Source organism: Lolium perenne, chromosome 2 (genome assembly GCF_019359855.2).
Source record: "Lolium perenne isolate Kyuss_39 chromosome 2, Kyuss_2.0, whole genome shotgun sequence".
NCBI classification, from domain to species: domain Eukaryota; kingdom Viridiplantae; phylum Streptophyta; class Magnoliopsida; order Poales; family Poaceae; genus Lolium; species Lolium perenne.
The window spans coordinates 33,647,886-33,660,522 of NC_067245.2; the positions used below are offsets into that span (position 1 = coordinate 33,647,886).

A 12,637-nucleotide genomic window follows, 5' to 3' on the forward strand; every position below is an offset into this window, starting at 1 on the left:
GTTTGGATGGCTAAAATATGGTAAAAAGGTATGAGAAAAAAATGGTTGCAGGACAGACCCATTTGAAAGGTGGACTAACAAAATATGAGGTAGACAAACATACGTCGAAATATGGGCAATCTCAAGAAAGAGAAGATTGGACTTTCATCTAGAGATCCCATCCGCCGCCCCTCTCCTTCTCTCTCACCGGAGGCACTGCTGGCCGGCAAGGAGATGGAATAGGAGGTTGGCTCCCCTTGTATATAGTAGAGGTAGGATTAGCTGTAGGTTTTGCCCTTGTGCTTTCTGGCCATGTGCCGTGTTTGAGCGCGCTGCTGTTGCCGGCGAGCGGCTGCGGTGGCCATGTGGAGTTTCTTCTCCTCGTGGTGGTGGCATGGAGCCATATGCGGTGGAGGTCAGATGCTCCAGCGTCTCGAAGAATAAGCTCTCCTTCTCGTCAGATCTCTGAAGTTGATGCAACGGTGAAGTTCCTGACCGGCCGTGGTGGTAAGGTGGAGTTTCGACGCGTAGATATGCATCTATCTACTGTCTTTCCCTTGGCCTGCCATGGTGGCGAGGGAGGGAGGAGCGGTGGGGCATCTTCTTCTTCGATGTGGTGGAGTTCTAGGCCCTCTTCTCTGTGGGCCTCTTTCTTGGAGCAGGGATTTGAGCGGCAGGTTCTCTTTCGACTACTTCGACGCTGTCATGGTGACAGAATTAAGCGGGCGGTGAGTCCTTCCTGCTAGGCTCCTCTGCTCCCCAAGCTGCTCTTGTTGGTGTTCAACAACAGAAGCCTGGCGACGGCGGCTGCTATCCTGCCTCTGCCCTTTCTGCCCTTTGGGGCATTTTCAGTTAAAAAAAAATCACCTATTATTGAAGATACGCCCGCTATCTATGCAAAAATTGAACTAAAATGTCAATCCAACGCCCATATTGTATTCGGTGGAAAGTGAAACTCCAATGGTACAAATGATCAAAGATCCAATTCATTTTAGAAGGGAGTCAAACACAAGATATTTCTATATGTAGCAAATAGTAGACATCGGAAGAAACTTATTCATTCTCGTAAATGATAAGGGCACGATCGAGGCAAAGCGATTTTTCTAGCGGTGCTGTGGCCTACCGGTCAAATTTCGACCGTTTGTTTCTCCTCGTGATTCACGTTGTAGATTACATAGGCCGAACAATTAAGTTTCAATATTTGAACATAGTCTGTAACTTAATGCTGCACATAGATATGCACGAATCACGATATTGTTTCAATGGTGGATGCTTGAATGGTAGGCCACGGCGCCGTTAGAATTGCATTTCCGAAGATTGAGGGACATGAGCGACTCAAATCATATATCACAAATTACTATAAAAATATGTTTGAAATCCAAAAAAAAGCAACTTCTCTATGGATGAGTTCCAAACAAACGACATCCCTCAGATTCCCAATAAGAAAACTGTCCTTTTTAGTGCACCTTATATTGAGGAAAAAGTATAAAAAAAAGCGGTTTTCAAATGAAAAACAACAAGTCCTTAGGTCCGGATGGCTTTCCAGCCGAGTTCTAACAGACTGGGATGTCATTTAAAATGTTTCCCTAGATTTATTCGGCCTTCTTCATATTGGGCAACAAGACTTATTTAGCCTAAATTTCGATGGCATAGTTTTGTTGACAAAGATTAAGAGAGCAAAGAGCGAAATACTTTTGTGCTTGCACGCATTGGTGTGGATGTTTCCGTCACCTTATGTTTTACTTTAAGATTTGGATAAAAGGAGGAAGAGACAGAGAGACAACTATTTTTTCATCTACCACGACGAGCGGGAATGTCGAGGAGTAAATCGACAATGACGGAAACACCCACCCATGCGTCGGTGTACAAAATTCATTCTCAGCAAAGAGTATATCCAATAATAGGGGCTTATCCATCTTGTTGAAAAATTTCACGAAACCGCAACATTCATGCAAGGAAGAAATATCCTAGATGGCATTTTAGTTCTATGTGACAAACTGCATCAAGAAAAAAAATGACCGGGTAATATTAAATATTGGCATTCAAAAGGCCTATGCCAAAATGAAATGATCTTTCCTTCAATAGACTTTGAAATGAAAGGTTCTCTCAAAAGTAGCACACTTTCGTGTCAGGAGATAGAGTGTCCATCAAAGTCAATAATGATGCGGATAGATATTTCCAAACAAAAAAAGGATCAATACTAGATTACCATTATCGCCATGCAATTTAATATAGTGACTGATATTTCAAATTTAATGACCGGACGACAAAAAAAAAGATGGCCTATTTGATTGTGTAATTCTTTTTAACATGCACCGGACTTTCTATCTTTCAATAAGATGAAATAAAGTTCTTTTTATGATTTGCTCGTCGATCCTGCGATGGCCATGGCCATATGCTTGTCGACCCGGTGGTGACCGTATGACGAACCTCGTGTCGTCTGATGATGCGCCACGAACATGCCAAATGAATGCTTGTTTCAATGAATTATCTAATTGTGATCCAGCTAATCTTTTGCATATGCGTCTCGAGCATATGAGTGAACTTAGTTTGGAAAAATAAAACAAGAGAGGACTTCTTGATGGATATAGCACTCTTCCAATCTAAAGTTCTGTGAGCATTGCATCTTTGGACTTTGGTAACCTTTGACTGAAAGGATGGATTAATAAGATTGTACACAAATGGTTGACACACATGTACTGATAAAATTAATTGAGCTAGCTATGCTTGGACATACTTGAAACGTGAATAAAGGACAACATAGTGAATGACTAGCCCGTGTACATGAATGGCTACAGAACTAGTACATGAATCATACATTTGTTAAGGAGAAGTTAATTGTGAATGTGTGATCGGCGTTGCCGTTACACTTAGTGGGTGTTTTGAGGCACGCGATGTTTCCGGTTTTTTAGTGATGGAGAATTTTCGTGTTTTCAGGGAATAAGATCCTGTTGGCATAATCTTCTCTTATTGTCGTGTTGATAGGTGTCGTGTGGTGGCTTCGGATCTTTTAATGTATGATTTTATTAAAACTTTGTTGAATAAATTAACAAAAAAAATCTGTATGCATCGATCGATGCAAAGGATGAGGCATATTGGACTTTTTTGTGAATGTGTGAAAAAGAGTATCAATATATTTATTAAAACCTATAGAAACTGTAATATATGGCCCCGAGGAAACAGAAGTGTGAAGTGTGATCACCGAAGGATACTCAAGACAAGCTGCGCGTACCAGAATCTTCTTGAGTGATTTGTATTTTCCTTGATTGATTTCTTTGATTGCTATGCCTATAGGTGTTTTGTATGCTAGTAATTTTGTATATCGTTAGAACTGATTGCTTCTCTCTTTGTTTTATAACATTTTGTATCTGGCATATTGATCAAGCAAGATAAAATATGGGATCATTCATCGATAAAATAATCGGTCATAATCATGAAAAGTGTGGTGATCTAGCCTGACACAATAGATACCTGAAAGTTGTGGAATGGCAAGGCCTGGATGGGAAGAAACATGGTCTTGAAAAGACAAAAAATCTAAAATTAATTTTATCATTCTTCGAGTAACTTTCAAGACTTTAAATAAACTTTTACAAATGTGAATTATTTTGTGTTGGTGAGGCCCAAGACCAGGCTCCGTTGTATGCTAAATTATTCTGTCATGGGCAATAACAATTTCCTATTAGATTTTATTTTTTTTGCGAAAAGGACCATCAATCTATTAATCATCATCAGCAACAGTACAAAGAACACAAAAAAAAAATTACAAAAAGATCTTTGGACCGCTTAGCGGAGACTACCTATTAGCTATTTAGCTATCTAGATACCTTGTCAAAGACTTACTACAGCTAAATGAATACTACCTCTGTCCGGATTTAATTGACTTCTTCCAATACGTTATTTGTTCATTAGATTTCTCTCCCCGCGTCGATTAAATAGGAACGGAGGGAGTAGACGTTATCGAGAGACTATAAAGAGACGAAAGAAATATAGTTACTTTATAGGAAGATCAATTCTCATTAATTCGACACTAAGTAATATGATACTGACTTAAAAAAATATGATACTATATATAATTTATTTTTCAGCTACCAAAATAAGTATTGCATAGAATAGATTATTTTAATTAAGATTCTTTTGGAAAATCTTTACCACGACAACCACAATTTTTTTACAGAGAATGGTGTATGGCAAACCCTTCTACTCTTCGGATCCGCCTATGGAGTGGTCGAATCGGATCCACACAGCGCGACTGTCCGGCGTTGGCGGCGCACTGGCGATGGGATGTGCGGGGCTGCGGGTCTGCTGGAGGTTCTCGCGCGCCGCCCCCTCCCGTGCACTCGCACAGGGGCCTGCTTCTCCCGCCGCCGCGAGCGCGACTCAGCCTTGTCGCTCGATGGAGAGAGCTGCTGGTTTCAGAAAGCCAACTTCACGAGTCATGGCCATGGTAGTGTCTTCTGTGCTTTGCTTGTGTCTTTTCCTGATGTATACCAGTGTATCTTAATAGCAGTGCTTGTTCCCTTTCTCAATTGCTGTCATGCGAGTGAAAGTGAAACTGGGAGAGAAGGGAGCAAACCGGCTGACATGCATCCGGTTGTGTAGCTGTCATGGTATAAAAAAAATGTGGTTGTCATGGTAAAGATTTTCCACACCACTACAGACATACCTCTTACTTTCCTGGCTTAGAAAGGGTCAAAATAACCAAGATGGAAGTTGATGGCCGGCAATTTGGTGTCTATTCCAAGCCTAGACAGTCTGATTGGGACGACAAGCTGTACTTTAATCCAGAGTGGGAGAAAGTTTGATTTGGTTAGGTTGTTTTTTCTCACTGGAACTGTGACCACTTGATCTAGGACCATTTTCATTATAAGTTGAATAATAATCAACATGATATGTTTTTTCCCATTATGCCATGCATATAAGATCAAAGCTAAGTAAGTTTGGTGGCTAATTCCAAGCCTAGTCAGCCTGATTGGGACGACAAGCTGTACTTTAATCCAGAGTGGGAGAAAGTTTGATTCAGTGAGGTTGTTTGTTCTCTACTGGAACTGTGACCACCTGATCTAGGACCATTTTCATCATAAGTTGAATAATAATCAACATGATATTTTTTTTCCATCATGCCATGCATATAAGATCAGAATATGGGAGTGATCACAAGTGACAGTATTCTCATGCCCACAAACAATGGAAGCTTCCAGTTTCATCTTCCTCGTACTAAACCTTCACATTCTGTGCTCACTTTCCCTTCTCGTCCCAACAAAATCAGCATCCAACGAAACCGACCTATCAGCACTTCTATCCTTCAAGGCTCTTGTATCAGGTGATCCTCTGGATATACTGTCCTATTGGAACGGCTCTGTCCACCACTGCCAGTGGCCAGGAATCAGGTGCGGCCTCCACCATCCTGATCGAGTTACTTCTCTTGTTCTGAACTCCAGCCATCTTTCAGGTCAGATATCTCCAGCTTTGTCCAACCTCACCTTTCTTGCTGAGCTAAGCCTCTCAGATAACCAGTTCACCGGAATTATGCCGGAAGAGCTCGGGAAGCTGACTAGACTGCGCTCCATCGATCTGTCTGGCAACGCCCTCGGTGGCTATATACCATCAACTCTTGGAAACTGCACCAAACTACTCCATATTAACCTCTGGAAGAATAATTTGCAGGGTACAATCCCTTCTAGCCTTGGATTATGTAAGGACCTTGTCTCCCTGGTGTTAACCTCTAATAACCTCGTAGGAAACATCCCACCAATCCTTGGTAATCTGACTAGTTTGCTATTATTTCGTCTGGATGTGAACAATCTGACTGGTTCCATCCCATCTTCTCTTGGACAGCTCCGTGTCCTTCGAACCATTTGTGTGAACGACAATCTCCTTTCCGGTGAGATACCGCGTTCCTTGTACAACATTTCATCTATGGAGACCTTTCAACTAGCCTACAACAACCTCCAAGGTAGTCTTCCTTCTGATATTGGTGCTTCGTTTCCAAACTTGGTTGCTCTAGTGCTATTTGCGAACCAACTTCATGGGCAAATCCCGGATTCCATATCCAACTGTTCCTACTTATATTCGATTGCGACTGCTAGTAACAAATTCACAGGCCTAATACCTTCTAGTTTAGGAAGCTTGCAAAACCTTGAGGTAATTGCTGTTTCTGACAATCTACTTGAGGCCAAGACAACCAGAGACTGGGGATTTATTGACCAGTTAGGAAATTGCACAGAGTTGCAAGTGTTGGATCTCGGGTATAACCAATTTCAAGGAATGATACCCATCTCCATAGGGAATCTTTCGACTAGTCTTTATTTTCTTAGTTTGGGAAATAATGGAATTTCAGGAAGCATCCCTGCTATTATTGGCAACCTAGTTGGTCTGACTAGAATTCAGCTAGACAGCATGCTACTTAGTGGCCCAATACCCCACGAAATTGGCAAGCTCTGGATACTCGAGCTAATAGATCTGTCAAATAACACCATATCTGGGGAAATCCCACCGATATTTACAAACCTTACCCGGATGAGTAGACTCTTTCTCCAAAACAATGAACTTCAAGGAAATATACCGGAGCAGATGAGTCATATGCAATCACTAGAATCCATGAACCTTTCAGATAACAAATTGGTAGGTAATATTCCAAATGAAATAATGTTTCAGTCCCTTTCAATAGCCTTAGATTTGTCAAATAATTATCTCAGCGGTGCATTGCCACTGGAAATCAGTAAGCTGAAGAACATACAGACTGTCATTCTATCAAATAACAACCTATCCGGTGAAATTCCGAGCACCATTGATGGTTGTGAGGTGTTACAAGCACTTTATCTTGACAGGAACATGTTTGATGGGTCCTTGCCATCCTCTTTTGGTAACATGAGATCCTTGCAAGTGCTTGATCTATCCCACAATTCTTTTTCTGGTGAATTACCAGATTCCATAAATTATATGAAGCTCCAACATCTGAATATTTCTTACAACAATTTTGAGGGAGAACTACCCAAGGGAGGAGTATTCCAAAATATTACCGCAGTTGATGTACGAGGAAATCCTGATCTTTGTGGTGGAATACCACAAATGAAGCTACAGAGATGTGTCACGCGTATCCAAGAACACAAAAGGAATTACCAGAGAATAATTATAATTGTAGTTTCCACGATCGGTGCATTTGCATGCTTGTGCATGGCCATATGTTTCTTTGCACGTCGATATTGCAGAAGAACACATAACAATGCAAAATCAAGTCATGGCATGCAGTTTGAACACAAGAGGGTGTCCTACAATGACATTTTCAAAGCTACAGATGGTTTCTCTTTGGATAATCTAGTCGGAAGGGGCGCATTTGGAACAGTATACAAAGCCACCATGAACTTGGAAACTCCAGCTATCGTTGCCATAAAGGTCCTAGACCTTCAAAACCAAGCTGGTTCTAAGACATTCTTGACTGAATGCAAGGCACTGAGAAATATACGACATAGAAACCTTGTTAAGGTTTTGAGCTCATGTTCCAGTATCGATCACAATGGTACCGATTTCAAGGCATTGATTTTTGAGTTCATGCCGAATGGAAGTCTCGAGACTTGGTTACATCCTACAGCATGTACTGCTCGACCATTTGAAGCTCTAAGCCTTACCCAGAGGATGGACATAGCAATTGATGTTGCCACAGCATTAGATTATCTCCACCACCATGGTACAGTGCCTATTGTGCATTGTGATTTGAAGCCTAGCAATGTTCTTTTGGACAGTGAAATGATTGCACATGTGGGTGATTTTGGATTAGCAAAGTTCTTGGTTCAACGAGATATCATGATTTCTCATTCGGCAATAAGCACTGGGATTAGGGGTACTATTGGCTACATTCCCCCAGGTACATGATTTTTGCTATACATGATGTTTTAGGATAACCATTTGCATCGTTTACCATTGTGTGATTTGTTTAAGAACAATTACTTAGCCAATTACATTTAAATATGTCTCTTAATCCTATTTATGCACCTAACCATATCTAACTAATCAATTGCTTTTTATATTGTAAATAAAGGGGAATGAAGGGAGGTGGCAATTTGGCTCATAGGAGCAAATGCTCTCATTATATAAAATAATTAAAAAACAATTTTAAAAATGTTAAAAAATTCTGATATAAATTTGTTGGTGTACATCTTGACATTCTATGTTAGTGCACAAATTTTCGTGGAGAAACAACATTTTATATGGCGTGTACAAAAAAGACAAAAAAATATCCTGTACGTAGTCGTGTTATAGCATCAAAACTTGTCTTTTTTACAGGAGCCACAATTATTTTTAGTTTTTTTTGAAAACTTGTGTACCAATATAAAATGTCTAGATGTACATGTAAAAATTTAGTTTAGAATTTTTTGACACTTTGAAATGTGGATTCACATAATGGGAGCATATGCTCCTATGAGCCAAAGTGCATTTCCCGGAATGAAGTATATTTTTACTTTGCATTCGCTGACTACTGAATATACAAGTTAAGCAACAGTAGCATAGCCTGCAGAAAAAATCGATGTCTATTTTGAAGTATTAATTATATTCTTTATACTAAATGCACCATTCATGCGGAAGGCATTAATTCCCTACTACCTATTCTCAGAATATGGCATGGGGGCTCAAGCATCTGTGCAGGGCGACGTATATAGCTATGGAATTCTTCTGCTCGAGATATTCACTGGAATGAGTCCAACTGATGAACAATTTTTAGATGGGATGAGCCTTCCGAAGCTGGTTGAGAGTTCTTTTCCTGAGAGTATTATGGAAATAGTTGATCAAAACTTGTTCTTGACTAATGGAGGAAAACAAACGGGAGACTATACCCATGAACTTGACGGTATCCATCAATGTTTGCTCACAGTGATAGAGAGCGGACTCATGTGCTGCAAGGAGCTTCCAAGTGATCGCATAGACATACATGATTTTGTCAAAGAGCTAAACTCAGCAAAAGAGAAGCTGCTGGGATGAGACAATTGTGCTGAGTGCTGAGTGTTTCGCAACATGTATCCCTTATCCTCCTTCTGCAGTTTTTTGTATAGTACTAGAGCAGTTAGCTAGCTCTGCACCGGTGGTTCATGCCATGATCCAGCAACTTTGTTGTTTCGGATATTATATACACTACTCATAAACCCATACACCTGGCTACCAACTTCGTAACATGCAGTATAAGTTTCTGAATTAACATGTACTCCATCTGAAAATATTAGCAACTGAAAGAAAAAAAAACTGTGTCCAATTAGTTTCAGTCCTTTTTTACATATAAAGAAATATTTATAGTGCATGTTTTATCCAAAAGAAAAACGAGGAATGGCAGGAGCACTGCCTTCGTGTGGAGGAGAAAATTTTACAAAAGGTCTTTTGCCAACTGTGTTTCAACATTACTTCCTACTTTTACATACGTTTTCACTCACATGGAGATTGTGTTGCTAATTTGTTTTTATTGATTTGTCATATTGCTATTACATATTGGTTCATAGATTAATAGTCGAGTGATTTTTGTTTGATAAAGAGTACTCAGAGGTGTAGAATCAGGGATTAATTTGTCGATACATAGATTAACTGAATTGTACTCCAGCATTCAGCATTACTACTCTATTGATAGGTTCCTGGCGTATCCCTTTGCACACAGGATTTCCTTATTAATTTCTCAAGCTCAAATGTACAGTCGGTATTATTTACCGCAACAAAATGGCGGCATTGTGCATCTGCACGTAAAGGACTAAACCAGTTTCACAAGTTTTCCCGCGAAATCGAGCACGAGTTGTTTATTATAGATTGCAGTAGCAGGAAGCATGCTAAGCTAAGAGTGACCAGTGAACAAAATGAGGTCCATACAAACCAATGAAAAAAATAGCGCGCTAACAGAAATAGCGTGGGCTTCAGAAAAACGCTATAGACGCTATAACGTGCTAATAGCGTGCTATTTTTCAAAATAACGTTTAACAAAAAAAAATCAGGATTTTAGCATATATATAATAATAGATATAGCACTCTGCAGCTATAAAATCTCGGATATGATATTTTGCAGTCAAACATCAACCAAAGATAATTCACATAGTCCATAACTTGATATGACATAGTCTCAAAATCACAAACCATAGTTCACATTCACATTGTCCCGAACTAGAAGGATTGAAGGAGGGGAAGGGAGGCACGGGGTGAAGGCGTGAAGGTGAAGCTAGACGTGGCCGCTTACCACCGATTGACAGAGGAGAAGGGGGCGGAGCTGCGCCGTCACGTCGTCGCCTACCGGGCAGAGCAGGTGATAAGGAGTTGGGGAGTGCGCGATCTGAGTTTCTTAGTCTAGGGTTGCCTGGATTAGGGATTTAGGATACGCAAGTGGGTTAAAATGTGGAATGAGCTACTAAAAAAACTACTCTGCAAAATAGCCTATGCGGAATAGCGAATAGGGCCAAATAGCGTGAAATAGCGCGTCTTTAGCGCGCATAGCGTGCCTAGAATGCATAGCGTTCAACTCCCAAATACGCTATAGCGCCGCTATTAGCGTGAAATAGCGCGCTATTTTTTTCGTTGATACAAACAACTATTTTCATCCCAAGACTTGACAAAAAAATGATTTCCATGGTTGTGGCAGGCGGGTAGTACTGTAATGTCCGATCTACGAGATGTGCGAGGTGAGTTCTCAGCCACCTACCTGTCACTAGTCTCCACATGCCCAATAATTAGCATGGATAAGTATTATATTAGCGATCACCTGAAAGATTTGTTTGAGCAGAATTTCGTATGAGATGGATCTGAACTTGCACTGAACAATGATAATGTTAATTACTGTCAATCGGAATCATCATCACGTCAGGTGGTAGCTAGACTATTCTCATGGACGTACGCCTTTTGCGGCTAAGTGCTGGACGGTGTGCAGATCGTTGTTTAAAATAGCTGGCTACCTCATTTAGTCGCGACATTTTTTGAGGCTATAAAAGGCTATAGCTAGGCGTATGCTCACTATCTTCTCACAAGAGTCAAAAGAGAGTTTGCCAGTTGTCGATTCCCTTTGGTCTGAAGCAGCCGCGGAGTTGGAATCTCCTCCTGCTGAAGTCAGTACCATATTTCAGCAACTTAATTTTTATTTCGGAGCTTTGTCTCATATTCTACCCTCCATATTTAGTGTAGTTTATGTTGAACTCTAGTTATCTTTTTTTTTTGTAAAAGCTTATAGCTCATGAGTTAATATGACAAATTGTGGGAAGTTTCTCTGCTATAATTCCCTGCAGAGATATCATACATTGTAGATTTACAATAAAATTGGCGACATAAGTTTCTTAGGCTTTTTTTAGTGATGTTGTTTAAAGGATTAGATCACTGTAGCGGGGCTTTTCTTTTTTCGTAATTCTTCTTTCTTTTTTTGGCTGTGTGCATCCGCAATATCGCTAGGACATGCGTTGTTGCAGAGACTGGGTGTAATTGGTATCTCTGATATTAATATATACTCTTTGTCGAGTTTCTTAGGCTTGCCGACACTTTTTACTATAGTCAACCGTTTGGTAGAGTGTGCCTTAGAGAAACGAAAAACAAGGGTGGAGCCTTGAAGCTGAATATCCTAGGTAACTGATTCCTAGTACTAACCCAATCATGAATTCAAGTTTCACGATGATACCCTGAAGAAGAGTTGATCTCTAGTCTAACATCACGACGTTGTAACTTTGCGCAATCCTCTAGGCTAAAGTAATCGGAAATCCTGGTGCTTCCAAGTCCTATCATGTATGTGGGTTTCAATGGCATTACTAAAGTAGTTCTAACGAGGTGCATAACTTGTGGAAATTCCATAGATGGTGTATGTTGATATGAAGCTAGCACCGGCTAAACTTTACTATGCTAAGCCTAGGGTAAGCTGGATGGCTTCATTGAGAATTATGAGAGTGTGCCATCTCTCTTGTCACGCTTAAATAGTGAAAGTATGACATTGACGTTTGATACAATGTGGCACAACAACATGCTTGCATGTAGTTCAATGTTGCCATAAAGAGCACAGTGTGTTCATGTACTGTTATGAACATCCCCTTCCTCCGCTTCGTGGTAGATGTTTTGGTCGTATAGATTTCACATTCTAGTTTCCTTTAGTTCATTCTATCAAGTCATATCATCACTAACGAGCATAAATAGAACTAAGCAACCATTAGGGAGTACTTCCTGGGATCCATAACAATCTAAAATCACGACATTTAGAGCTCCTTTGATTTATAGGATAGAAAAAAGCATAGAAAAAAAATTACATATGATTAGGATGGCATGCATACACTAGTGGAGAAGAGGCCTTTGGTCCCAAGCAAATGTCCCAGTGCTGAACCAAACCGGGTCCAATGGGGGCATTGGTCCAGGTTCGTTTCTGCCCAGGACGACCCCACCCGCTGGCGCCTGTCCTGTAGTGGCCTTTGGACCCGGTTTGTAATACAAACCGGGACTAAAGGATCCACCGCACGGCGCGGCAGGCCGTGTCAGTCGTGGGGAACCCTTTAGTCCCGGTTTGTATTACAAACCGGGTCCAAAGGCCCCCCTCTGGCTATATAACCTTGCCCCTGCCCAAGTGTGAGCCACACTTAGCCATTTTTTCACTATCTTCACAAGAGGGGCGTATTGCTTTCCTCTCTTCTTCACATGCACAAGAGGTGTTCGATGAAATGCTTAAGAGGATTTG

At 40.7% G+C, this 12,637-nt stretch overlaps 1 protein-coding gene across 1 annotated transcript; it reads left to right on the forward strand.

Annotated features, from left to right (window-relative positions):
- Positions 1-4,183: 4,183 nt before the first annotated feature.
- LOC127331753 (uncharacterized) lies at positions 4,184-9,122 on the forward strand. The gene is made up of 2 exons (XM_051357939.2): positions 4,184-7,840; positions 8,588-9,122. Exons 1-2 carry the CDS (start codon positions 5,164-5,166, stop codon positions 8,950-8,952), a joined length of 3,042 nt encoding a protein of 1,013 aa, XP_051213899.1. The 5' UTR covers positions 4,184-5,163; the 3' UTR covers positions 8,953-9,122.
- The last annotated feature ends 3,515 nt before the right edge of the window (positions 9,123-12,637 follow it).